The 25,401-nt window shown below is 36.6% G+C and overlaps 2 protein-coding genes and 1 long non-coding RNA gene across 12 annotated transcripts in view; 1 reads left to right on the forward strand and 2 right to left on the reverse strand.

Moving 5' to 3' along the window:
- The first annotated feature begins 212 nt into the window (after positions 1-212).
- Positions 213-6,566, forward strand: LOC107561159 (coiled-coil domain-containing protein 77-like). Of its 3 annotated transcripts, none has more exons than XM_016245523.1 (12): positions 213-265; positions 806-853; positions 1,504-1,669; positions 1,756-1,898; positions 1,973-2,069; positions 2,164-2,245; positions 2,339-2,421; positions 4,206-4,354; positions 4,428-4,677; positions 5,637-5,762; positions 6,003-6,155; positions 6,307-6,566. In XM_016245523.1, exons 2-12 carry the CDS (start codon positions 819-821, stop codon positions 6,451-6,453), a joined length of 1,431 nt encoding a protein of 476 aa, XP_016101009.1. In that variant the 5' UTR covers positions 213-265; positions 806-818; the 3' UTR covers positions 6,454-6,566. The 3 variants fall into 3 exon arrangements, with proteins under 3 accessions (XP_016101009.1, XP_016101008.1, XP_016101007.1); XM_016245522.1 differs by having other exon boundaries at positions 220-265; positions 786-853; XM_016245521.1 differs by having other exon boundaries at positions 220-265; positions 798-853.
- Positions 1,388-8,727, reverse strand: LOC107561162 (uncharacterized). Its single transcript, XR_001605811.1, has 3 exons — positions 7,859-8,727; positions 3,944-3,945; positions 1,388-1,400 (listed from the first exon to the last, which is right to left on the reverse strand). It is a non-coding gene; the product is annotated as an uncharacterized lncRNA (long non-coding RNA).
- Positions 8,728-8,936: 209 nt separating this feature from the next.
- LOC107561163 (ankyrin repeat domain-containing protein 26-like) overlaps positions 8,937-25,401 on the reverse strand; it is a 41,302-nt gene continuing 24,837 nt past the window's right edge. For 5 of the 8 annotated variants that reach the window (XM_016245530.1, XM_016245526.1, XM_016245532.1 and 2 more), the window contains 12 exons: positions 25,209-25,384; positions 22,687-22,780; positions 22,411-22,437; positions 21,993-22,070; positions 21,626-21,760; positions 20,734-20,846; positions 16,461-16,602; positions 16,013-16,303; positions 15,061-15,296; positions 13,475-13,724; positions 9,735-9,780; positions 8,937-9,297 (listed from right to left, as the gene is read on the reverse strand). In XM_016245530.1, coding sequence (XP_016101016.1) covers positions 9,155-9,297; positions 9,735-9,780; positions 13,475-13,724; positions 15,061-15,296; positions 16,013-16,303; positions 16,461-16,602; positions 20,734-20,846; positions 21,626-21,760; positions 21,993-22,070; positions 22,411-22,437; positions 22,687-22,780; positions 25,209-25,384 — 1,731 coding nt within the window. In that variant the 3' untranslated portion in view covers positions 8,937-9,154. Of the gene's footprint in view, positions 9,298-9,734; positions 9,781-13,136; positions 13,195-13,474; positions 13,725-15,060; positions 15,297-16,012; positions 16,304-16,460; positions 16,603-20,733; positions 20,847-21,625; positions 21,761-21,992; positions 22,071-22,410; positions 22,438-22,686; positions 22,781-25,208; positions 25,385-25,401 lie in introns of all 8 variants that reach the window. The other 3 variants (XR_001605812.1, XM_016245528.1, XM_016245529.1) reach the window with 3 other exon arrangements.

Raw genomic sequence — 25,401 nt, forward strand, 5'->3', positions numbered from 1 at the left:
GTAAACATGTTTTTCGAGCTCTAAAGGCCACGTAGGAGGTCCGTGTGTGGCTCTTATCTAAATCAATCCCCGAGCGGCGTGACACACTTGAAATAGTGCAGAACCGACAGGCGCCTGCTGCTGGAAGCTGCTGGAAGCTGCTGGAAACTGACGCCAGGCTGCGTCGGTGCTGCGCAGACGCGACGCAGTGAGAACCCGCTCCAATAAACACAGAGACTTCCGGTTTCTAACCGGCGTGTTTTAAAAGCGAGCGCGCAGGCAGAAGGTAACCACAACATAAACATTAATCTGGATTCACCACGAGAATATTATTATAACAGTGATTTACGGCGTGCAAAATAGCGGAGATGGCTGATGTAGCCGGCTAACTATGACCGCTGATATTTAGTTTTTATCGCGCAACTGTAACTGCACACCTGGCAGTCTGCTGGTTAAATAAAGCGAGTAAAGTGATCGTTTAGGCTGTGGACAGATTCTCGGGCTCAATAAACCTGTTTAACGCTTTGTTCGTTCATATATGCCTCTGTAAAGCGCTTGTTTACATGACAACCATAACTGCTCACACCGGTAACGCATGGCAACAAAAGAGCTTTCCTTTGGGCTGTTCTTATGAGTATTTTGATATATTGCATGTTGTTTTTAATTTGCCTTAATTTTAGAGTAAAGTTAGGTCACCTACAGCTCATTATATTAAGATAAATTCACCTTAGAATAAGATATAAATAAAATAATTAATAAAAAAAAAATAAAAAAATTTAATGTATTTTGAGTGCATCACATTAAAGTCTTTTTTTTAGGTTTTAAGGCCACACACTGTGATGATGGATTCTCCTCCTACAAAAGAGCATAAAAGGTAAATATCATTTATGTTTAGAACATCCCATATATGTCAAATTATATTAAAATAGAAAATATAATTATTTTAAATTGCAATAATATTTCACAATATTACAGTTTTTCCCGTATTTCTGATCAAATAAATAAACGCAGCCTTGATGAGCAGAAGAGACTTCTTTCAAAAACATTACAAATCTTACTGATCCCAAACCTTTGAACGGCAGTGTGTGTGTGTGTATGCATATATATATATACACACACACATGCTAATTAAGCATATTTTCCACTGGTAGTCTTATCTCATTACCATAAGGCAAAAATCTTTCTCAAATGAATGATCTATTCATTTTGCATATTGGTTTTAGTTTTTGTGCCTTTAATTTAACCACAAAATACTGCATTATATGTGAGAATGTAATGAAAATCATCAAGAATAATGGGATTTTTAAAATTATTTCATAAGTTAAACATATGGTTGGATTATGATAATTCCGGGGGTTAAAATGAATTGAAAAAATTATATATATATGAATATTTATTTATTATTTGCAATATTAATAACACTATTTTATACCATTGGGTACCATATGCATGAACAGAGCATGTCTGAAATCCCGAACGCCACGCTTTTAAGTGTCTCTTCCTCGTTCTCTGTGTTTGTGTCAGTCCCGAGCGCGAGTCTCCGCTGCCCCCCGTCTCCGAGCGTCTGGCGTACCTGCGGCCGTCCCGCGAGCTGCTGGACTTCTACAGGCAGAAGGTGGCGCAGTTTGATGGAGAACATGATGACCTGCTGCAGATGCTGGAGAAGTACAGGAGCACCGCGGAGGAGCAGGTGACCTCCATTCACCTGGATGATGTTTCTGCTCTCTCCGCTCTTCATGGATGTTGTATAATTAGTTTGTGCTTCTGTTCGTGCAGCACAAGTTGCAGTGGGAGGTGCGTCAGCGCGAGGAGGAGATCGCAGAGCTCCAGAATGCTCTCAGTGATATGCAGGTGTATCTGTTCCAGGAGCGAGAGCAGGCGCTGCGACTGTACGCCGAGAACGACCGCCTCAAAATCAGGTCAGATGTCTCCTCATCACGGACACCACAGCACTAACATCATATCTGAGGCTGAAGTGTCTTTACTGTCACAGAGAGCTGGAGGACCGGAAAAAGATCCAGCATCTTCTAGCGCTTGTGGGTCCGGATCCCGGCGAGATCACGTATTTCCACCGCGAGCCTCCACACACGGTTCCAAACAATACAAATCTAGCTCATCTTGATATCATGTGGCCACTTGTGGAGTATCATGCTTTATTTTGGTTTGCAACAATATGGTTTTTAGGTCACAATCCCTCAGAAGAAGGTCCAGCTGAGATCACGTGAGGAATCAAAGGTGGTGAAACCGAGGCCTGTGTCAGTGAAAGGTTTGACTAAATTGTTGCAGTTTTCTGGGTGGATTGATATCTTCATGTTATTTTGAGATGGAGTTATCTTGTCTGTGTTGTTTCAAACTACAGGAAGCAAGAAATCGTCCAAAGACGGAGAAGATGCTACAAGTTCAGAGCAGTACAAGAGAGACACCCAGACATTACTGCTGCAGGTGTGTGCGTGTGTCTCTTACGGTCAACAAGGCTGCATTTATTTGATCAAAATTGCAGTAATATTGTGAAATATTATTATAATATTGGGTACCATATGCATGAACAGAGCATGTCTGAAATCCCGAACGCCACGCTTTTAAGTGTCTCTTCCTCGTTCTCTGTGTTTGTGTCAGTCCCGAGCGCGAGTCTCCGCTGCCCCCCGTCTCCGAGCGTCTGGCGTACCTGCGGCCGTCCCGCGAGCTGCTGGACTTCTACAGGCAGAAGGTGGCGCAGTTTGATGGAGAACATGATGACCTGCTGCAGATGCTGGAGAAGTACAGGAGCACCGCGGAGGAGCAGGTGACCTCCATTCACCTGGATGATGTTTCTGCTCTCTCCGCTCTTCATGGATGTTGTATAATTAGTTTGTGCTTCTGTTCGTGCAGCACAAGTTGCAGTGGGAGGTGCGTCAGCGCGAGGAGGAGATCGCAGAGCTCCAGAATGCTCTCAGTGATATGCAGGTGTATCTGTTCCAGGAGCGAGAGCAGGCGCTGCGACTGTACGCCGAGAACGACCGCCTCAAAATCAGGTCAGATGTCTCCTCATCACGGACACCACAGCACTAACATCATATCTGAGGCTGAAGTGTCTTTACTGTCACAGAGAGCTGGAGGACCGGAAAAAGATCCAGCATCTTCTAGCGCTTGTGGGTCCGGATCCCGGCGAGATCACGTATTTCCACCGCGAGCCTCCACACACGGTTCCAAACAATACAAATCTAGCTCATCTTGATATCATGTGGCCACTTGTGGAGTATCATGCTTTATTTTGGTTTGCAACAATATGGTTTTTAGGTCACAATCCCTCAGAAGAAGGTCCAGCTGAGATCACGTGAGGAATCAAAGGTGGTGAAACCGAGGCCTGTGTCAGTGAAAGGTTTGACTAAATTGTTGCAGTTTTCTGGGTGGATTGATATCTTCATGTTATTTTGAGATGGAGTTATCTTGTCTGTGTTGTTTCAAACTACAGGAAGCAAGAAATCGTCCAAAGACGGAGAAGATGCTACAAGTTCAGAGCAGTACAAGAGAGACACCCAGACATTACTGCTGCAGGTGTGTGCGTGTGTCTCTTACGGTCAACAAGGCTGCATTTATTTGATCAAAATTGCAGTAATATTGTGAAATATTATTATAATATAAAAGAACTGTTTTCTATGTGAATATATTTTAAAATGTAATATATTTCTGTGATGCGCAGCTGTATTTTCAGCATCATTCCTCCAGGCTTCAGTGTCACATGATCTTCAGAAATCAGTATAATATGCTGATCTGCTGCTCAAGAAACATTTCTGATTATTATCAGTGTTGAAAACAGTTTAATATTACATTTTATTATTAATATTAATATTATAAAGCTTGATACTTTTGTGGAAACTGATGCATTAGTTTTGTTCAGGATTCTTTGATGAATAGAAGGTTGAAAAGAACAGCATTTATTTGAAATATAAATCTTTTGTAACATTATAAATGACTTTACTGTCACTTCTGATCAATTTAAATGCATCCTGTTGATTAAAATTAATAATTTCATTTAAAAATCTTACTGACCTTTAATCTTTTGAACATTAGTTTATATTAATAAATGTATTGACGATTAACTTTATTAAATGTATTTTAATGCTTAACACAAAATGTATTTGCAAATACATATTGAATTAAAACATGTTTTATCCAGCACAAAAAATTATATAATTTTTTTTTATATCTGTATAAATATTATGAATATTTTTGTTCTATGAGTCCAGGTGGAGGCGCTGCAGGCTCAGCTGGAGGAGCAGACGCGGCTGGCTAAAGAGCAGGTGGAGGCACTGCTGGAGGACCGACGCATTCATCAGGAGGAGAGACAGGTACAGCACCAGCGCGACCAGGACGCAATCACAGCCCTCACCGACAAGTAAGTTCATCCCCCCTTCTGTTTCTACAAACCCCGAGCATCAGACATGAGCTCGACTCTCTCACGTGTTCAGACTGCAGCGCACGCAGAGCCTGCTGTACGAGAGCACCAGGGACTTCCTGCAGCTGAAGTTTGAGAGTCGAGCGCACGAGAAGAGCTGGATGCTGGAGAAGGACCGTCTGCTGCGAGAGCTGGACTCCTGTCAGGAGCGGCTGCGAGAGGAGCGCAGTTCCCCTGATCAGCCTCCTCCTGCGTGCGCAGACGCTCTGTTCATCATGCAGCCCAAGCACGAGAGCAGCCAGACACACCGCGAGGAGACCAGGGTCAGACCGCTGATTTGTGGCAGCTCGTTTTAAATAACATGTTTTTAAAATGGCACAAATGCCTGGAATAGCTAAGGCAGAGCTTTTTAATGCCAAGGACCCCCAAATATGATGATGATATTAAATGTATAATATATAATTGTATACCATTTTAATAGATTAATATATGTGACCCTGCAGCACAAAAGCAGTGTTAAGTCGCTGGGGGATATTTGTAGCAATAGCCAAAAATACATTGTATGGGTCAAAATTATACATTTCTATTTTATGCCAAAAATCATTAGGATATTAAGTAAAGATCATGTTCCATGAAGATATTTAGTAAATGTCCTACCGTAAATATATCAAAACTTAATTTTTGATTAGTAATATGCATTGCTAAGAACTTCATTTGGACAACTTTAAAGATGATTTTCTCAATATTTAGATTTTTTTGCACCCTCAGATTCCAGATTTTCAAATAGTTGTATCTCGACCAAATATTGCCTCATCGTAACAAACCACACAGCAATGGGAAGCTTATTTATTCATCTTTCATATGATGTATAAATCTCAATTTCAAAAAATTGACTGGTTTTGTGCTCCAGGGACACGTATAATTGTTTCATTATATATAATAATAATAATTTTATATATATATACACATACATACATGCATACAGTCGTGGTCAAAAGTTTACATACACCTTGCAGTAAAATGCATGTTATTTTTCTTTAGTACTAACCTGAATAGGATATTTCACATAAAACTTTTATATATTTGTTATCTATTATATTTATAATGTATAGATAGATATGCATATAAACGACAAAATGTTACATTTATAGTAATTTTGTGCAGGATAAGTATGTTTTGTTTGAAAACCGTTTTATAGGGAGGAATCACATTCTCCTTCATCTTTAAAAACAAGACTTTATCCAGGTCTCACAAAGGGTTTTGTCTTTTTTTTTCCCAGCAGGCTTTGCAGGAGGAACTGAAACAGGCTCATAAACTGGCTGATATGTACCGAGAGCAGTGTGTCAATCTAGAGACAGACCTGTCCCAGATCAGAGAGGAAGGCGACGTGGGCCGAGAGATCTTCAAAGTATGCAAACAAACAAATATGTACTTTTAACTTCATAAAATGAGATGTTTAGCTGAATGTCATTGAGATGAAACGTGTTAAATATCTCCTTGTATGTTCACTAAAAAAACTAAAAGTGATATTTTGAAGCACAATAGGGTGAGATGCTTTTGACATGAAAATATTTTGATATTTCCCTGAAGCGTTGCGGTTGCTTTGGTGTCAAACTAGCATCTGATTTTTGTGCATGTGTGTTTTTAGGAGCGCTCTGATAAGATGGCCAAACGTCTGCAGCTGATGACTCAACGTTATGAAGCTCTGGAGAAAAGACGGGCCATGGAGGTGGAGGGATTCAAGACCGACATCAAACACCTGCGGCAGAAAGTCAAAGACGTGGAGAAATATCTCTTTAAAGTCAGTCATTTCTCTCATTTATGTCTTCTTTAAGAATATATAGTGTTTGTGTCTCCTTGTCTGATATGAATATATCTGAAATCGGCAGACAAACGACTGTTAAATTAGCATCAATAATGATGCAGATTTTGATGGCTGTGTCTTTCACTAGTTGACACTCAACGTGGGCCCTGATCAAGACCTGGCCATTCTCCATGAGGTTCGACAGACCAACAGTCGCACAGTGAAGGTCCAGAGTGAGCTGAAGAACCTGAGGGCCAAAATCTACAAACTGGAGAACGACCTGAGGTTCTGCTGAAGACTCATCAGGAGGATTCAGAAGATGACCTCTCACAGCTCAGGCCTCACACTGTGTTCCTTACAGTCACATATCCATCCATTTCTTTGGGTTTTGTGATTTGGAGAATGAAGAAATTCGTGTCTCCTTGTCTGATATGAATATATCTGAAATCGGCAGACAAACGACTGTTAAATTAGCATCAATAATGATGCAGATTTTGATGGCTGTGTCTTTCACTAGTTGACACTCAACGTGGGCCCTGATCAAGACCTGGCCATTCTCCATGAGGTTCGACAGACCAACAGTCGCACAGTGAAGGTCCAGAGTGAGCTGAAGAACCTGAGGGCCAAAATCTACAAACTGGAGAACGACCTGAGGTTCTGCTGAAGACTCATCAGGAGGATTCAGAAGATGACCTCTCACAGCTCAGGCCTCACACTGTGTTCCTTACAGTCACATATCCATCCATTTCTTTGGGTTTTGTGATTTGGAGAATGAGACGCATCACTGACTGAATGATTCAGAAGAAAGCCGGATGTCCCAGAACTGAGTGTTTATTCGTGCTGCTGAATTTCCTATATTAGATAAATAAAGGTTGATTTTTGTATTTATAACGAAAGTGATTCACCATTTTTGTTCATTCTGTAGCTACGAAACATCTGTTTAAACATCTAAAACATTTCAAGACAAAAACAAGACTGAAATGCTTGGAGACGATAGATATTTCAGTCAACAAAAACTAAAACATACGGATGAATTTGATGAGCATGTTTTTTTTAGTTTGTCATATTTCACCACAAAAAAAAAATAAATAAAATTTTGCATAATGAAAACGAAGACTATTTTTAAGACTTTTTTTGCACAATTAACAATTGAGCATTTTCCCCTTCAATTGTCATTAATACACCAAAAATGTGTGTGTATATATATATATATATATTTCTTTTTTTTTTTTTACAAAAACACACAAATATATAGTATAATTGTGCATGCATGGTAGTGTCTGTTCTACTGAATTATTTATAAAATTAATTATAAAAAATTAATTATTCCACCAATGCGAATTTGGGGGTGAAATCGGTTTAATTGTCTGTTTAAATGAAAATCTCACAATGCAAAAAAACATTGTTTTATTGACATTATGCAAATTTAAGTTAAGCCGTTTTTGTAATTAACAAAGCAAATTTGGTTACATATTTGTTTCTATAATATATCTTTTTACACGTATATATATTATTCAAATTTACAATTGTACATTGTAGTGTGTTTTAATTAGATTTGTTTTTTAATATATATATATATATATATATATACACACACATACACTTTAATAATTTTTTCATTACAGTAATGAGAATTTGGGGGTAAAATGTGCTTAACTGTCAAGAAAATATCACAATGCAAAAAAAATTAAAATGTTAACATGCAAAATATAATTTATGCAACATCTGAAATATGACCTGGCACAATTCATGAGATTCACTCATACACACGAAAAGATTCATCCTGAGCACAGCGAAGCGGTGACACTGTCACATACTCTAGAAAATCACCAGGTCATTATCTAGTTTGGTCTCATTCAAGTATAGCATTCATTTCACAAAAACATCTCCAAATGAGAGTTTGGTCATTTGAAATTAACGTTGAGTATATTGCACGATAGTCAAGAATGTACCATTTTCATTACTTGGCAATAATATTAATGGTACAAATGTGACACTCTTTATAATATGCCTCGACTATTAAAACAGCCAAAATACATACATACATATAAACTAAAACCCACATATGACAAAAACATCAAGTCTTCGCAATGGGGCCGCAACACTGAAAGCTGCACTTCACACGTACCTCCAAACCTCAGGCTTCACCAATGCCAGAACGACCTAAACATGCAGTTCATTTGCTCCCGAGGCACAAAAGTGCATTGTCACACTCGATTAAAGATCACAAACTGATTGTAGTGTTGAAACTTTGGCCCTTGGTGGTTGTGTTGTTTTTGCAGCACTAGTACACAAGTCCAGACAGATGGGCTCCTTTCAGTCTCCGCAAAGTTTGTTTCGCTCATTTTTATGACTTATCTCAAGGCTGCATGATTCCTGACCGGCAGGAACCAGTCTGGTGACTGGGATTTTACAAGTATGAATATATTCTACTTCGATAATGAGCCTTACAATATGTTAAACAAACTCTGAAGAACATGTTCAGATAGACTTGGCCATCAACGGAATAATTCACCCCAAAATGAAAATGTACTGAAAATAAACTTATCGTCAGGCCATCCAAGATGTAGATGAGTTTGTTTCTTCATCAGATTTGGAGAAATGTAGCATTGCATCACTTGCTCACCAGTGGATGCTCTGCAGTGAATGGGTGCCGTCAGAATGAGATTATGATGTTTTTAATCAGCTGTTTGGACTCTCATTCTGACGGCACCCATTCACTGCAGAGCATCCACTGGTGAGCAAGTGATGCAATGCTACATTTCTCCAAATCTGTTGATTTGATGAAGAAACAAACTCATCTTTAGATGGCCAGCAAATTTTTGGGAGAACAGGACCAGTTCCATTAATGACCACAAAGAGGCACCATAACTGCTTTAGTAAACAAACTCCTGTTTTATAAATCCATAGGGCTTTTAGGGCGGTCCATCAGTGTTTCTCGAGTGGGTTATGGCGCTCGAGTTGATTGTGTTCACAGTGTGTGGACTGACCGCGGGTCAGATCATGTAGTTCTTCTTCAGCACCTCCAGGTACTGTTGAGTGGCTCTGCTCACGGGGTCCGGCTGCTCCAGGGTCACGTTCAGGTTCAGGTTCTGAGATCCAGAGGCCGATCCTACGGGAGACATGCGGGCAGTTCCTCCTTCCAGAATGACACGAGAATGACAATTAAGTCACTTTTGAGCGCAATCGAATTAATACAGAATACATTTTTGAATGGACTTGAGCGGAGATCCAACCGGTCACTTAAAGATCATATTAACCCCGTAAAGTCTGACATTTGAAAGTATAGTCTGAAAAAGTTTGCATGTGTTTTGTTCGTATTTTATACCTGGCTTTTGTGGCTCATATACTATGATATAGGAGAATATTGAGTTCATACTCAAGGAGGAAAAACATCTCAATAGGCCCAAACTGAGCAAAAATATGCAATTTGGTGCCGTTGCTGATATTTAAATGGCCAAACCAAAATAATTAAATTCTCATACCTTGTAATCTAAATGAGTGAGATCTTAATAACAGTATAACAGACTATTTACATAAAATAGATATAAACATTTTGTTATAATAATGTCTCACCGTAGTCCAGCTCCTTCGATATGTTCTTCTCCAGCTCCGTCTGCATCTGCAACAGGAACAGACAAACCAGACCACACATCTGACTTCATCTCATCAAACACACGTCCTAAAACTAGCACTCAGCCAGGTTATTGTTTACTTTACATTGCCACAGTATTCATACTATAAAAATGCATAACCATAACTATGCAGACGCATCATGATTTTGACACATCTGATTGGTCAAAATCCAAACGCTAGTAAAAGTATCTGCCACCATTCAAAACGTTGGGTTTTAAAGGCTGCATTTATTTGATTAAAAATACAGTAAAAACTGAAAAAATGTAAAATATTTAAAATAGCCGTTTTCCATTTGAATATATTTTAAAGATCATGATTTTGACACATCTGATTGGTCAAAATCCAAACGCTAGTAAAAGTATCTGCCACCATTCAAAACGTTGGGTTTTAAAGGCTGCATTTATTTGATTAAAAATACAGTAAAAACTGAAAAAATGTAAAATATTTAAAATAGCTGTTTTCCATTTGAATATATTTTAAAGTGTAATTTATTCCTGTGACGTTAAAGCTGAATTTTCAGCAGCCATTACTCCAGTCTTCAGTGTCACATACTTTTGAGCTAGAAGCTGAAGATATCAGAGACAGAAGAGGATATGAGTCCAGACAGCAGCCACAGGAAAAACAGACCAGAAGGTTATTTGCTACGTTTATGAAGGGAAAGATAGTGGAAGGAGAAAATATATAATCGTTATGTTAGTTTTAGAATCACCACCTGACATGGGATTTATTTTGGGTGTAAGTATTAGAACATGGTTAGTGCTGAATGTTGAGGCAGTGTGGTGCAGCATTTGGAAACCTGTTCACAGTCTACATGAGAGTGAAATGACTTCATGCACCATCGCTCACCTTTGCCAGGTAGGCCTCTACGCGGCTGCTCTGCGATTCCCCTACCGTACCCAGCAGAGGCGTCCCGAGGCCCAGACTCCTGTTCAGGGGTCCCAGAGAGGCTCCGTACGCCCCCACGGAGCCCAGAGATGCCACATCCAGAGCGGGGCCCCCCAAACCGCCGTTCACTATACTGCTGTTGAGCAGAGATTTGCTGCGCTGCCTCTCGCTCAGGAGTTTAGTGTTGGCCTCCGCTAACCGCTCATTCGACCTGCACATTATGTAAAAAAAAAGACATTTTGGCACATTATTAAAAAAACAAACAAACAGTTAATCACTATGAATCACAGAAATAAATCAAGTAAATACTTCTACAATTAAAAATATTTATTAGGACTGATGGAACATTATTAAAATAATTAATTTAATTAATACATTAATAATTATAAATAATAATAAAATTAATAGATTAGGGTAACTTTTTAAAAAAAAAAAAATTATTTGTGTTGAATTTTAGTTTGTACGTTTAACAATGATCTGTGCTTCCCTTAATATTATGCTATAAACAATATTTATTTCTAATTGTAGTTTCCTATTTCTATTTATTTTAATAATTTATTTGTATTTGTTAATTTTAGCTTTACTTGGTCATTTTACCATTTATGCGCATTCCCTGATCTGCTCTGAAATAATTATTTATATTTTATTTATTTATTTATAATGATTAGTTTTAGTTTTACTTGGTCAATTTATCATCATTTTCTGTATCCTTTAAATACCCAGATGACCTACAACATTTGTCAAAATGTGCAGTTAACATCCAGAGCACACCGCACTCAGTACTGTATCCCACAATGCAATGCGCTTGACTTCCATTTCCAGTGTGATGATTGAACTGTCTCTGATCCAACTCCCAAAAGTTAATATTTTTACACAAAATAATTAAAATGCCAAAGGATTTGTTTATTTCCTACAACTAAAAGCTGATTTCTGAATTAAACTGAATAAGATAACTATACAACAATGTAGCATAAAACAATGTTTTTAATGTTGTATACTGCATACTTAATACATGCCATTTTTAGAAACGTATATATATATATATATTAGCTTAAAACTTAATTAAAACTAAAATAATCTACTAAACTTATTACAACTATTAAAACTAAATATACTGCATATATAATTATTAAAACAAAACCTGAAAAACTATTTAAACTACACAGAAATATTTAAAAAATAAATAAAAATGAAAAAAGCATGTAAAAAATTACTAAATTTAAACTAAAATTGAAATGAAAACTGAAAATATTAAATAAAAGTTAATTCAAAATATTAATAAATACTATAAAGGTACATGAATGATACTAAATAACTAATTCTGAACAAAGATGCCTTTTTTTTCAAAATGTTTTTTATAAAACGTCAGTGTACTAGAAGCTGTAATGCACAGATACAGTGGGTATAGAAAAGAATTACTAGAGGGTGCCAGTGATACCTATAGAATCAGCTGTACAATTTATCATGAATTTCTTTGCCTGATATGCTTTTAAATAATTAACTGCCATTAATCACCATTAAACTATTTTTTTTTAATCTGAAAAATTTAATTAACCTGTGATTATAATGAAGATATATTTCTAAATATAATTCTGAGGACAGGCTCCCATGATGTCTCTCACCTCTCTAGTTTGGCAGCCAGACTCTTGCGGAGGCGGAGTTCTTCGCTGTACAGCTGTTTGTAGCGCTCCAACTCTGTGTGGCTGGAGTCTCTCTGAACGAGACTGTCCTGCTGAACGCTACATGCCATTTTTAGAAACGTATATATATATATATATTAGCTTAAAACTTAATTAAAACTAAAATAATCTACTAAACTTATTACAACTATTAAAACTAAATATACTGCATATATAATTATTAAAACAAAACCTGAAAAACTATTTAAACTACACAGAAATATTTAAAAAATAAATAAAAATGAAAAAAGCATGTAAAAAATTACTAAATTTAAACTAAAATTGAAATGAAAACTGAAAATATTAAATAAAAGTTAATTCAAAATATTAATAAATACTATAAAGGTACATGAATGATACTAAATAACTAATTCTGAACAAAGATGCCTTTTTTTTCAAAATGTTTTTTATAAAACGTCAGTGTACTAGAAGCTGTAATGCACAGATACAGTGGGTATAGAAAAGAATTACTCCCCTTTAAAATAATCACATATTGTTGCTTTGCAGCCTGAAATGAAGACGGACAGTTTTTGTTTTATCCAGCTGTATTCACTCAGTGCAAAGTAACATCCCTATACCCAGTGTAAGTCTACAATTAAGCTTTGATCTAATTAAAATCTTGCTCAGAATTAATAAAATATCTATTCAACATGATTTGTGACTCAACGTTTTCTCCCATAAACAGCTGCGTGAAGCCACAGAGACACATTAAAGCGTGTGTGTGTGTGTGTGTGTGTGTGTTCTGACAGTCAGAGATCTGCACACATCAGCTACACACCTGCTCAGGTATCAGGCTGCAGAGAGGACAGGTGAGAAACAGACTTTTGAGCTAGAAGCTGAAGATATCAGAGACAGAAGAGGATATGAGTCCAGACAGCAGCCACAGGAAAAACAGACCAGAAGGTTATTTGCTACGTTTATGAAGGGAAAGATAGTGGAAGGAGAAAATATATAATCGTTATGTTAGTTTTAGAATCACCACCTGACATGGGATTTATTTTGGGTGTAAGTATTAGAACATGGTTAGTGCTGAATGTTGAGGCAGTGTGGTGCAGCATTTGGAAACCTGTTCACAGTCTACATGAGAGTGAAATGACTTCATGCACCATCGCTCACCTTTGCCAGGTAGGCCTCTACGCGGCTGCTCTGCGATTCCCCTACCGTACCCAGCAGAGGCGTCCCGAGGCCCAGACTCCTGTTCAGGGGTCCCAGAGAGGCTCCATACGCCCCCACGGTGCCCAGAGATGCCACATCCAGAGCGGGGCCCCCCAAACCGCCGTTCACTATACTGCTGTTGAGCAGAGATTTGCTGCGCTGCCTCTCGCTCAGGAGTTTAGTGTTGGCCTCCGCTAACCGCTCATTCGACCTGCACATTATGTTAACAAAAAGACATTTTGGCACATTATTAAAAAAACAAACAAACAGTTAATCACTATGAATCACAGAAATAAATCAAGTAAATACTTCTACAATTAAAAATATTTATTAGGACTGATGGAAAATTATTAAAATAATTGATTTGTGTTCAATTTTAGTTTGTAAGTTTAACAATGATCTGTGCCTCCCTTAATATTATGCTATAAACAATATTTATTTCTAATTGTAGTTTCCTATTTATTTTATTAATTTATTTGTATTTGTTCATTTTAGCTTTACTTGGTCATTTTACCATTTATGCGCATTCCCTGATCTGCTCTGAAATAATTATTTATATTTTATTAATTTATTTTAGTTTTTCTTGGTCAATTTATCATAATTTTCCATACCTCCCCTGATATGCTTTAAAATAATATTGATTGATTGATTTTATATTTTATTTCATTAATTTATTTGTATTTATTATTTTTAGTTATGCTTGATAAATTTATCAATTTTCTTCGACTATGTTTTTGAGATATGTTTTGAAATATTACTTGTTTATGTTTAGAATTTTATTTTACGATTTTTTTGTATTAATTTATTTGTATTTTTATGTGGCTAATTAATCATTTTGTGTGTCTCCCTTCATATGCTTTGAAATAATATTTAATTATCTTTATTTATTTTTATGACTTTTATAATATTCATTCATTTGTATTATTATTTTTAGTTTTACTTACTAAAACTAAAATTTTTGAAACCACCTTGATATGTTTTGAAATAATATTTATTTACATTTTACCTTTTTTTTTTTTTTTTTACTTGGTAAATTTAATAATAATAATAATAATAATAATAATGCATTTTATTTAGTGGTACCTTTCTAAACACCCATGGTCAACAGAATTATTCGTTGTGAGAGAGGGATGGAGACGATTAATATTACGCAGGTGGAAATATGCAATACGCCAAGAGGGAGTAAATAGAAGATGAATAGCAGTGGGCCCAAAACAGAACCCTGAGGGACACCAGTGGTAACCAGTGACATATGACCTAAACCAGGACAGAGGGTGCCAGTGATACCTATAGAATCAGCTGTACAATTTATCATGATTTTCTTTGCCTGATATGCTTTTAAATAATTAACTGCCATTAATCACCATTAAACTATTTTTTTTTTATCTGAAAAATGTAATTAACCTGTGGCCGGTCGCAGGGCAGCCGCCCCGCCCGTCCAGGCCCCCGCCAAACCTGGTGGCAAGCGAGAGAGATTAACCTGTGATTATAATGAAGATATATTTCTAAATATAATTCTGAGGACAGGCTCCCATGATGTCTCTCACCTCTCTAGTTTGGCAGCCAGACTCTTGCGGAGGCGGAGTTCTTCGCTGTACAGCTGTTTGTAGCGCTCCAACTCTGTGTGGCTGGAGTCTCTCTGAACGAGACTGTCCTGCTGAACGCTGCGTAAACGGCTGAGTTCTCCCTCCAGATCCCTGATGCGCTGCTCCTGCTGAGTGCGCTGACTGGCCTCGTTAGCAGCTTTCATCTGCTCCAGAGCTTCCTGAGACGCCGCCTGCGTCTGACGAAACATACAAAAAGTGTCTAAAACTTTTTACAATAAACAAAAGAATAATAATTATGTTATATTTTAGAAATATATATTATTAAAAAATTATATAAATAAAATAAAATGCTGCCTATGTGAAACATAGTGTCTAAAACTTTATAATAAACAAAATAATTATAATTATCTTTATTAAATAATAAATTTTATATTTTAAAAAGTATAAAATTATAAAATAATAAATGAAAAAACAATAATAAAATAAAATATAATGCCTGCGTGAAACAGTATCTAAAACTTTATACAAAAATGTAATTATTATAATTATTTTATAAAATAATATATTTTAGATATATAAATTAAATAATAAAATAACAGAAAAACAAAATAAGATATTGTCTGCATGTAAAGAGTGAAAAATGCTTAAGCAAAATTATTGTAATTACTTTTTAAAATAATATTTTATATTTAAGAAATGTACGTAATGTATAATAACAAATTTAATAAAATAAAGGAGCAAAGGAACATTAGCAAAGGTTAAAGAACATTTTCGCATTATGCGATTGAAACTGGCCAATAACGGTTTTGTATTCACTTGCTTTTTCACCTATATTTGGTGCTTAACGATTGTTTACTTTGGACTTTGCACACAAATAATGTAACAACAATAAACACAAGGTTAAAGTGAATGTGTTCCGGTGCATGTTGACTCTTTGACTCTTGTTGTGTACCTGCAGGAAGAGGTTGACCTCCTCTAGTTTGTGTCGGATCTCCTGTCGGGCTCTTTCCTCCGTCTCCCGGCGGTACTGCTCGGCCTGGCTCTGGTCCATCACACCGGCCTCCAGCTGCCGCCGCAGACTGGCCACCTCCTCCTCCAGCTGCCTCTTGCTGCGCTCCAGCTGCTCGTGGCTTCGGCTCAGGCTCTTCACAGACGACAGCTTCTCCTTCAGCTGTCTGTTCACCTCCTCCAGCCGCGAGCAGCGCGACGCCTCCCGCTCGTACTGAGACTGCAGCTCATCCACCTGCGCCAGAGCAAGGGTGACCACAGGATTAGAGACAAGCAGAAAAGGAGGAAATCAGAGACTCAATCAAGTTTGCATACTTTAATCTGATCTGACAGTCTTAAAAATGACAAAAAATGTTGCAAATGTCTGTAAATGCCTAAATCTGAGACTGTACCCGAGTCTTCATTCTGCTGATGGTGCTCTCTGCCTCCAGCCGGTGGCTCATGTCTCCTCTGAAGCTGCCCAGAGGAGAGTCCAGCTGTCCACCGCCCTGTTCACGCAGCTGCTTCTTAGCGGTCTTCAACAGAGTTTTCAACCTGACACACACACACAGTAAGATATACTGAAATTAGAGACATTCTGTATCAGTGTTGTTATTGTTAACTAAAACTAAAACCATAAATTTGAAATAAAATAAAATATATTAGATGCAAAACTTAAATGAAGAATTAGAAATGCTGGCTTAGCAGCTAAATTAAAATAAGTTCTAAAATGACTAAAACTAAAAAAATTATTCAAGCTAAATAGAAATATTTTTTACAAACTAATAAAAATTATGAAAGCACACAAATAATTACTTAAACTAAATTTAAATTAACTGAAAACTAAAAAATAAGGTAAATAAACAAAAGCTTATTATCAATAAATATTAATATCTACAATATATTAATAAATATTATAATAGAGTATATAAATAATACTAAAAATAACACTGTTCTGCTTGCATTTGAAGTCAATTAAACCATGAGATATAGGTACTTATGTCAATGAAGGTAATTAATGACAGAATTTTCATTTTTTGGGTGAACTATCCCTTTAATAGATAGATGGATAGATAGATGGATAGATAGAATTTTTTTAAATTATTTAATACAAGCTAAAAAATTACAATATTCATAAAAAAGTCCCCCTGTAGTGAAAATCAAGTTTTTTATGTTGTTTATTTGTGGTGTTTTTAATATGCTTTTAGACAAACCATGTGCCAATCTATTAATCAACACCATTGCTGAGTATTTTCTCCTTAAAGGTCCCATATTGTCAAAACTGAAATTTCCTGGCTTTTTTCATGATAACTGAGGTCTAGGTGCTATTTAACTACCATATAAGTTTCAAAACAGTCAGTCCACAGTAAAATTCACACAGCCTGCATAAAGTAGCTGTGACTTTTCACGAACCATTGTGACTTCCGTAAAAAGTCCCTCGGTTTGCTACGTCACAATCCAATAACCAATCACGTCAAGGGATCGATTCCTTCACTAGCATGCAAAATACACATGCACAACACCAAAAATAAAATAAGAGCAAAAAACCCATGAAGCTGTGGTTTAATGTGAATTTAGAACCGCTAACTTGCATTATAATATTATAACTCTGCACTTCACGTGCGTATGCTTGCGGGCGCGAATTAACAATCACAAACAGTAGCCCCTCACTGCTGAACATAAATCCAGGGGGCGGGGTTGGATCCACATCTAGGGGGTGGAGATGGGTGGGTTTAGGTATATGTAAGGTGGGAGGAGTTGGATCTGGATCTTGTGTTCTGCAGTGAGGACCATCTCATCACAAACAGCTGTACTCAAGTCTTCAAGGCATTTTAGGACACAACATCGTCAAGTAAGTAACTTTAACGAAATTTACATTATTCACTGTAGTTGTCCACTAGTAAAAACATAGTTTTATCAGTCATTATCCGTGTATGCCATTGTTTTGCGGTTACTACAGTTCAGTGGATCAGGAGGCACTGGCTGGTGTGACTGAGTAGAGGCGGGACTAATTTGCATATTTATAGATCAGCGTATACTAAATGAGGCAAGGGTGTAGAGTTGCATTCAAGCTATTTTAAGGCATGAGAAAATTATTTTCACAAGAAAAAACATTTAAATATGTCATTTTGATGATCAAAGAAAAGTTTTAAGGGATAAAATATTTGATTACAGGGGGACATTAAACTAAAATTAAAATGAGATATGAAAATATAAAACAAAAGGCTATTATCAATAAATATAATACAAAATATTAATAAATTATATAATAGTAAGTAAATTTAACCAATTTTTGAGGTTAATAGCGTTTTATTAACCTCAGATTAACCCTCAGGGGGCAGATATTTCACCCACACCTGGAACGAGTCGATCTTTGGGTCTGGCCCGTGAAGGGTTAAATTTATACGCTCTCTGACTTCCACAGGAGGTTATAAACGCTATCCAGAGCGCTAGAGCTCCATCAACGTGCTCACTGTATGGTCTTAAATGGCGTGTGTTTGAGGACTGGTGTACTCGTAAAGGAGTGATTCCCTTTCAGTTCGCGGTGAGCGATGTACTTTGCTTTTTACAAAGCTTAATGAACAATGGGAGAGCGTTTTCTACTATTAAAGTTTACCTGGCTGTTATTTCAGCGTGTCATGTAGGCTTCAAGGGAGTCTCATTTCGACGGCACCCTCTTTTATGCCGTTTTATGAAGGGGGTGAAGCGTTTGAGACCAGTATCTAAGCATCTGGTTCCGTCATGGGACTTGTCCATGGTTCTGAATGCTTTTACTCGGGCCCCATTTGAACCTCTGGAGAGTGTGGATATTAAGCTCCTATCTCTGAAAATGGTCTTACTACTTGATTTAGTCTCAGCTAAGTGAGTGTGTGAGTTACACGCTTTGTCGGTTCATCTGGCATGTCTGGATTTTAGCCCGGATGACAGCAAGGTTGCGTTGCTGCCTAACCTGGCGTTCGTTCCCAAAGTCAGTGATTCATCTTATAACTGCTCTGCTTTGGAGTTGCGTGCCTTTTACCCCCCTCCTTTTACTTCGAAGGAGGAGCGGAAATTGCACACTTTGTGTCCTGTACGAGCGTTACGCTATTATGTAAACAGGACACGATCGTTCAGGAAGAATGATCAGTTATTCGTTTCATGAGCCACTCAATGTAAGGGTAAGCCGATCTCCTCATAGCGCCTTTCCCATTGGAAGGTGGAGGCAATTGAATTGGCCTACATCTATGGGTCTTCATTCCCCAGCGGGCTTAAGGGCTCATTCAACAAGGGGTATGGCCACCTCGTGGGCAAGCTGAGCTTCCCCTCATACATTTATCAGATTTTAGCGTCTGGATGTCTGGACATTTTACCACTGTCAATGTTGGCTCTTTAGAGAATTAAAAGGTTATCTTTCGTTCTTGCCAGGTCTGTTCAGTGGCTATGGGAAAGCATGCATTTCGGGAGTTGGCTATATCATTCCCATAGTGAGATACCGAGCGATTGTTTGAAAGAGAATGTAAGGTTACTTGCGTAACCCTGGTTCTCCGAGAACAGAGCGAGGTATCTCACCAAGCTTCCCTACTCGCATAACACAGGGGAAAAGCGTGCTTAGAATGCTGTTTTCAGGGATCACAGCCATATATACAGTATATATGGAGGGGGTGGGCTCCTTGTCATGAGCTGTGATTGGTCCATCCTTCGGACAGATGTGGTGTAATTGGTGCTTCCATAGTCTATCACGCCTGGGGCATTTCCCATAGTGAGATACCTCGCTCTGTTCTCAGAGAACCGGGGTTACGCAAGTAACCTAACTTTTTATCAGTCGTTTATCCGTGTACCAACCAGCGCAAACAGATAATGTTCACCTCACGAAGTTAGCCATCAGTCTCCTTGCTTAGGTTGAGCATACCTGCTTATTTCTGGTTCAAACACATATGGCTTAGTTAAACCAATATTTCCACTTGCCATTGTATCACGTTTACTACAGTTCAGGAGGCGCTGGCTGCTGTGTGACTGAGTGGAGGCGGGGCTAATTTGCGTATTCATAGATCCGCATTGAGGCAAGGAGGCAAGGGTGTAGAGTTGCATTCAAGCTATTTTAAGGCATGAGAAAATTATTTTCACAAGAAAAAACATGTCATTTTGATGATCAAAGATAAGTTTTAAGGGATAAAATATTTGATTACAGGGGGACATTAAACTAAAATTAAAATGAGATATGAAAATATAAAACAAAAGGCTATTATCAATAAATATAATACAAAATATTAATAAATTATATAATAGTATACAAGTAATATATATATATTGGTCAACATAAAGGTCTTGTGATTGTGATTTCTTTATAATCTTTCACTAAAATGAAATAACCTGCTCAACCAGTAAAACAACTTGGTTTTCAAATGATCCCTCTTATCTTCACCATTTAATTAACATGGAAATACATCCCTTTTCAAATGCTGTATCAAGGTTTTTAGCACTACACATGGATTTGTTATTCTACAGCACTACAGCAGCAAAAAAGACAGGCTTGGAGTCAGTCCTCAGTGAATTAAACAAATGTAAGATATAAAAAGCCATACGCACTTCATGCGTGTATCTCACAGATTCGCAAGCAGGAGGATCCGCACTGCCGGCTTCTCTAGTACTCAAACACGTCTACAGGTGTAGAGCTGCAGCGGTCGGGGTTAAAGGTTAAAGGGTCACCTGTACATTTCTTTCTGAAGGTCAGTGTTTCTCTTCATCTCCTGCTCCAGACGCGTGTCCACAGATTTCTTCTGCTCGGCTAGTTTTTTGGCCTTTTTCTTCTCGAGCTCCATCTGAAACACAGAGAGAGGATGCAGGTGACACTCTTGTTCTTAATAATAGAGGTTTAATACAATATTTGGGTTGTTGACGTGACATTTCAAACCATTTTGACGTGTGTTCCACTGTGTGACATTAAATACTTCATCTAATAAGATTTTTAACAATATTTTCCCTTATACATACACTACCATTTAAAATTGGGGATCGGTGCAATTTTTTTATGTTTTTGACAGAACTCTCTTCTGCTCACCAAGGCTGAAATATTTGATCAAAAAACAGCAAAAACAGTAATATTGTGAACTATTGTTAGACAATTAACGTAAAATAACAGTCTTCTATTTGAATATGTTTTAAATGTAATTTATTCCTGTGATGCGCAGCTGAATGTTCAGCATCATTACTCCAGTCTTCAGTGTCACATGATCTTCAGAAATAAGTATAATATACTGATTTGCTGCTCATTAAACATTTCTGATTATTATCAATGTTGAAAACGGTTGTGCTGCTTTGGGATTATAAATGTCTTTATTGTTACTTTTGATCAGTTTAATGCATCTGTGCTAAAGTATTATTTTCTTTCTTTAATAGTCCATTTATATACACACATTTCAAACTAAAGCAACAAACATTCATGTAAATTATTCATTTTCATGTGCTAATTGAGCTGTTTTGATTAAGTCACTAAACATTTTACCACTTGTGAACATGCAAACGTTATGTTTGTTGAAAAGTATCATTTGTTGTAATTTAATGTAACACATTTCGGATGGACAGTGTGTCTTTCTGGCACCTGATTGGTCAGTTCTCCTTTCTCTTTCTCCAGCTCAGAGAGGCGGAGTCCCAGTCGTGAGCGGCTCTTTAGCTCCTCCTCCCACAGTGCTTGTGAGTCCTGGGCATTATGGGATAGCATACTCTGCTTCTGTACCTGGAGAGGAGAACCTCAATTAAACAAATAGTGAATATACTTTCCTGTAGCACTACGAATCAGGACTATTATCGTTAACTAAAACCAAGACTAAAAACATTAAAAAAAAAATAATAATTTCATTACTAAATAAATGAATAAACTGAAATGTTCTCAATCTATCCTCTCTTCATCTATTGCATTTAGATGCACTTTGAAGCTCAACGTGACACGTGTTTGTCATAAAGTTCACCTCTCGGTTGAGTTGTTCTTCTAGCGTCATCTTACCGCTCTGCAGGTTTGTGACAATATCTTCCAAACGATTCCTGACCTGAGAACAATCACAGATGTCAATACACAACAGGGCCTTGATCACTCTCTCAGCAAAGTACTTCATGCTGATCTAGATCTACTTTAGATCTCAGAAACCAGAAATGCAGACGGTTGCAAGAGAGTTTACAATCAATGCAAATCCGCAAACAGACCACCACCAAAACAGAGAAAATACCCCGCTAACAACCAAACTAAAGAAAAGCAATAAAGAATACAGACACTTTTTTGTTTCTTGTTCATTTCAAGTGTAAACCACAGTGAGATTTGAAGTCCTGAAGAGCTGTAATTCACAGTAAAGAAAGAACTGCTAGAATCACAGCTAGATGTTTGATACCAACCCCTTCTCCAGGTGATGAGCCTGATCGCTGTGAAAAGAATGACTACACCATCAGTTTACATGAAATCTCCTCTCCAACTGACTCACATGTACAGTCAGCTCATTCTGCACTGGCACAATTAAACAGAGTTCAACTAAAGTGAAGCTCAGGTGACTTAAGAGGGTAAAACGTAAAGCTCTGTGAGGATTAATGTCTAAATCTGCCATTATCAGTTGAGTCAGGACACTTCTTCTTCACATACTAGTGGTTAAATGAGTGATATTTGAGAGAACTCACCACAGTGCCCTCCTGAACGCCCTTCTGAAGCACCTCGATGCGATTGGTCTGCTGTTTGGCTGTGGCCTCCAGTCTGGCGTTCTCGATCTCTAACCTGTAGATATATCATAATCACATGAACCATTTTCACACATTAATGAACAGATATTTTAGTAGATGATTACAGTTAATAATGATGGACACTTTGTGTTGTTTAGCTGATGGATGTAAGATGAGGAACACAGTGCTTCATTTGAATGCATTTTTACATTTCCAATTAAATACTTTAATATTATGTAACAAATTAATAGTTAAATATATAAATATATTTAGAAGACATTCATTTTATTTAAATATCATCAATATTAATTTAATGTCTTAACTTAATAGTATGCACTACTATATGAATTTGAACATGAATCTTAATATAATTTTCACATTCAATAAATTATGCAATATATTACTACTTAAATATGTAAATATAAATATATTAATAAAATATTTATATTAATATTATTATAATATAATATTCTTTATGCAAAAACATGTAAATATGAATATAAATGCATTCATTCAATGTTCAAATTAAATTAATGTACATTTCATATACATGCACTAACTGACATTATATGATATAAAAAAAAATATATATATATATATATATATATATATTATTCATATTCAATAACTTAATAGTATGCAATATATTACTACTTAGATATGTAAATATGAATATAGATATTCATAAAATAATCATATTAATTTCATAGAATATTCATATATAATACATTTTATGCAATAAATGACTACAGAAATATGTAAATATGAATATAAATATATGTAATCTAATGTAATCTAACATCTAATATTCTTATTAATTTAATGTAATTCATAACAGCAGTCACTTGCTTCGTTCCTGAATGAATCAGCCTTTCAACCGAATCAATTGAATGAATGATTCAGTGGTCAAATCAGTGACTTGCCGCCACCTACTGGCAGTTTTAGTTTTATTTTTAAAGTATGACCATTCAATACTTCTGTTATTAAATAGAAATAATATTTCTATTATTAAAGTGAATCATTTAATATTTCTATATTCAAAATTTTATATTTAAAACATTCATCTCAACATGAATTTATGAATTTAATTGCACTCCTCTGAGCCTGATTAAACGTCTGTAAATATACCTACATACCACTTTTGTGTTCTTCTTCGCCACCTCTGAAGTGCAAATTAATTTTAATACTGATTTCATTTGATCTGTAACTTATTCTTTTTATTCTATTTACTATTCTATCTAATTTGGATTTTTATTTGGATCTAATTAAAATTTGACATAAAAGATGACACTTTTAATAAAGTTTGAAAAAAATGCCAAAGGTAAAAAAAAAAGCCCCTGTAAATCACTTTAAGGAGTCAAATATCACATATTAATATTGATCAGAAGGTGCTCCTGAATTTTTTGACTGTGCTCTTAAATATTTTAAATTAGGAGCATAAGTGCTCCTAAAAAGAAAAGGAAGCATAAAGCCCTGTATACACACACACACATCATGTACATATATATATATATATATTAGGGATGTAACGATTAACGCGAGCCGGTTGAAAATCGATTCAAATATGTGACGATTCAAATCGGTTGAGATGCTAAACAAATCGCGATTCAATTAGAGGTAGGAGTTTATATGAATGTATGTCTGAGGGGAACTTACTGTCTTTCGATGGTATTTTTTCTTTTCCTCTTGCCTCTGTATAATGTGTAGTAAAGTTCATAAGTGCAGCGCTGCTTTGTTTACAGCGGAAACCAAGGAAACACTTTAAGCGCCGCCAGCTGGCAGAGAGTGCATCTGCGTCTCATTCAGCTCGTCTGCTGTCTAATCTAATTTAGATTAAAAACTGCTCGTGTTGCATATATGCAGCATCTTTGTTTGGATCATGATTAACATGCAGTGCTTGCCTCTAATTTTAAAAGGAAAGAGCACAGACAAAGCTTTAGTTTGTTTATATGAAGAGATTTATTTTATTTGTGTTACTTATTTATTTGATTTGGGGCTTGTTTTAAAATTTCAATTTAGTTTTGTTATTTACATTTACATTATATTTCAATTTTGTTATTTAGCAGACGCTTTTATCCAAAGTGACTTACAAATGAGGACAATAGAAGCAATCAAAACCAAAAAAAGAGCAATAATATACAAGTGCTATACTAGTATATTATTATGGTGTTATATTTCAATTTCACAAAGAAACGTTAAGCATTTTGTCCAAGCAATAATAAAAGGACACATTTAATTTATAATTTGTCTTAAATCTCATTTTGTAAAAAAAAAATCGTGAATCGAATCGTGAGTTGAGTGAATCGTTACATCCCTAATATATATATATATATATAAGCATACAGACACTTTTTTCTGTAATAAACTGTGATTTTAATTCCTCACGTCACTTATATCAGTACCATTGTTGTTACCGTGTGACATGTATCATATGAAGCCAATGAGTGAGTGTTTGTGGACCCAGTTTACAGAATTAATGGTACCTCTGCACTGCCTCCTCCAGCTGTTTAATGGTTTGCGCTTTGCCTGTGGAAGCAGCTAGCGCCTCCTCTAGTTTTTGAGCGGTACTGCAGGCTTCTCGCTCCTTGTCGTCCAGAGAGCTCTTCAGTTGGCTGATGCGTCTCTCGGCCTGGACGTACACTTCCTCAGACTCCTGCAGCTGCAATTGAACACAAA

This window comes from Sinocyclocheilus grahami, unplaced genomic scaffold (assembly GCF_001515645.1).
Source record: "Sinocyclocheilus grahami isolate Dianchi unplaced genomic scaffold, SAMN03320097.WGS_v1.1 scaffold759.1, whole genome shotgun sequence".
In the NCBI taxonomy this organism is placed as follows: Eukaryota; Metazoa; Chordata; class Actinopteri; order Cypriniformes; family Cyprinidae; genus Sinocyclocheilus; species Sinocyclocheilus grahami.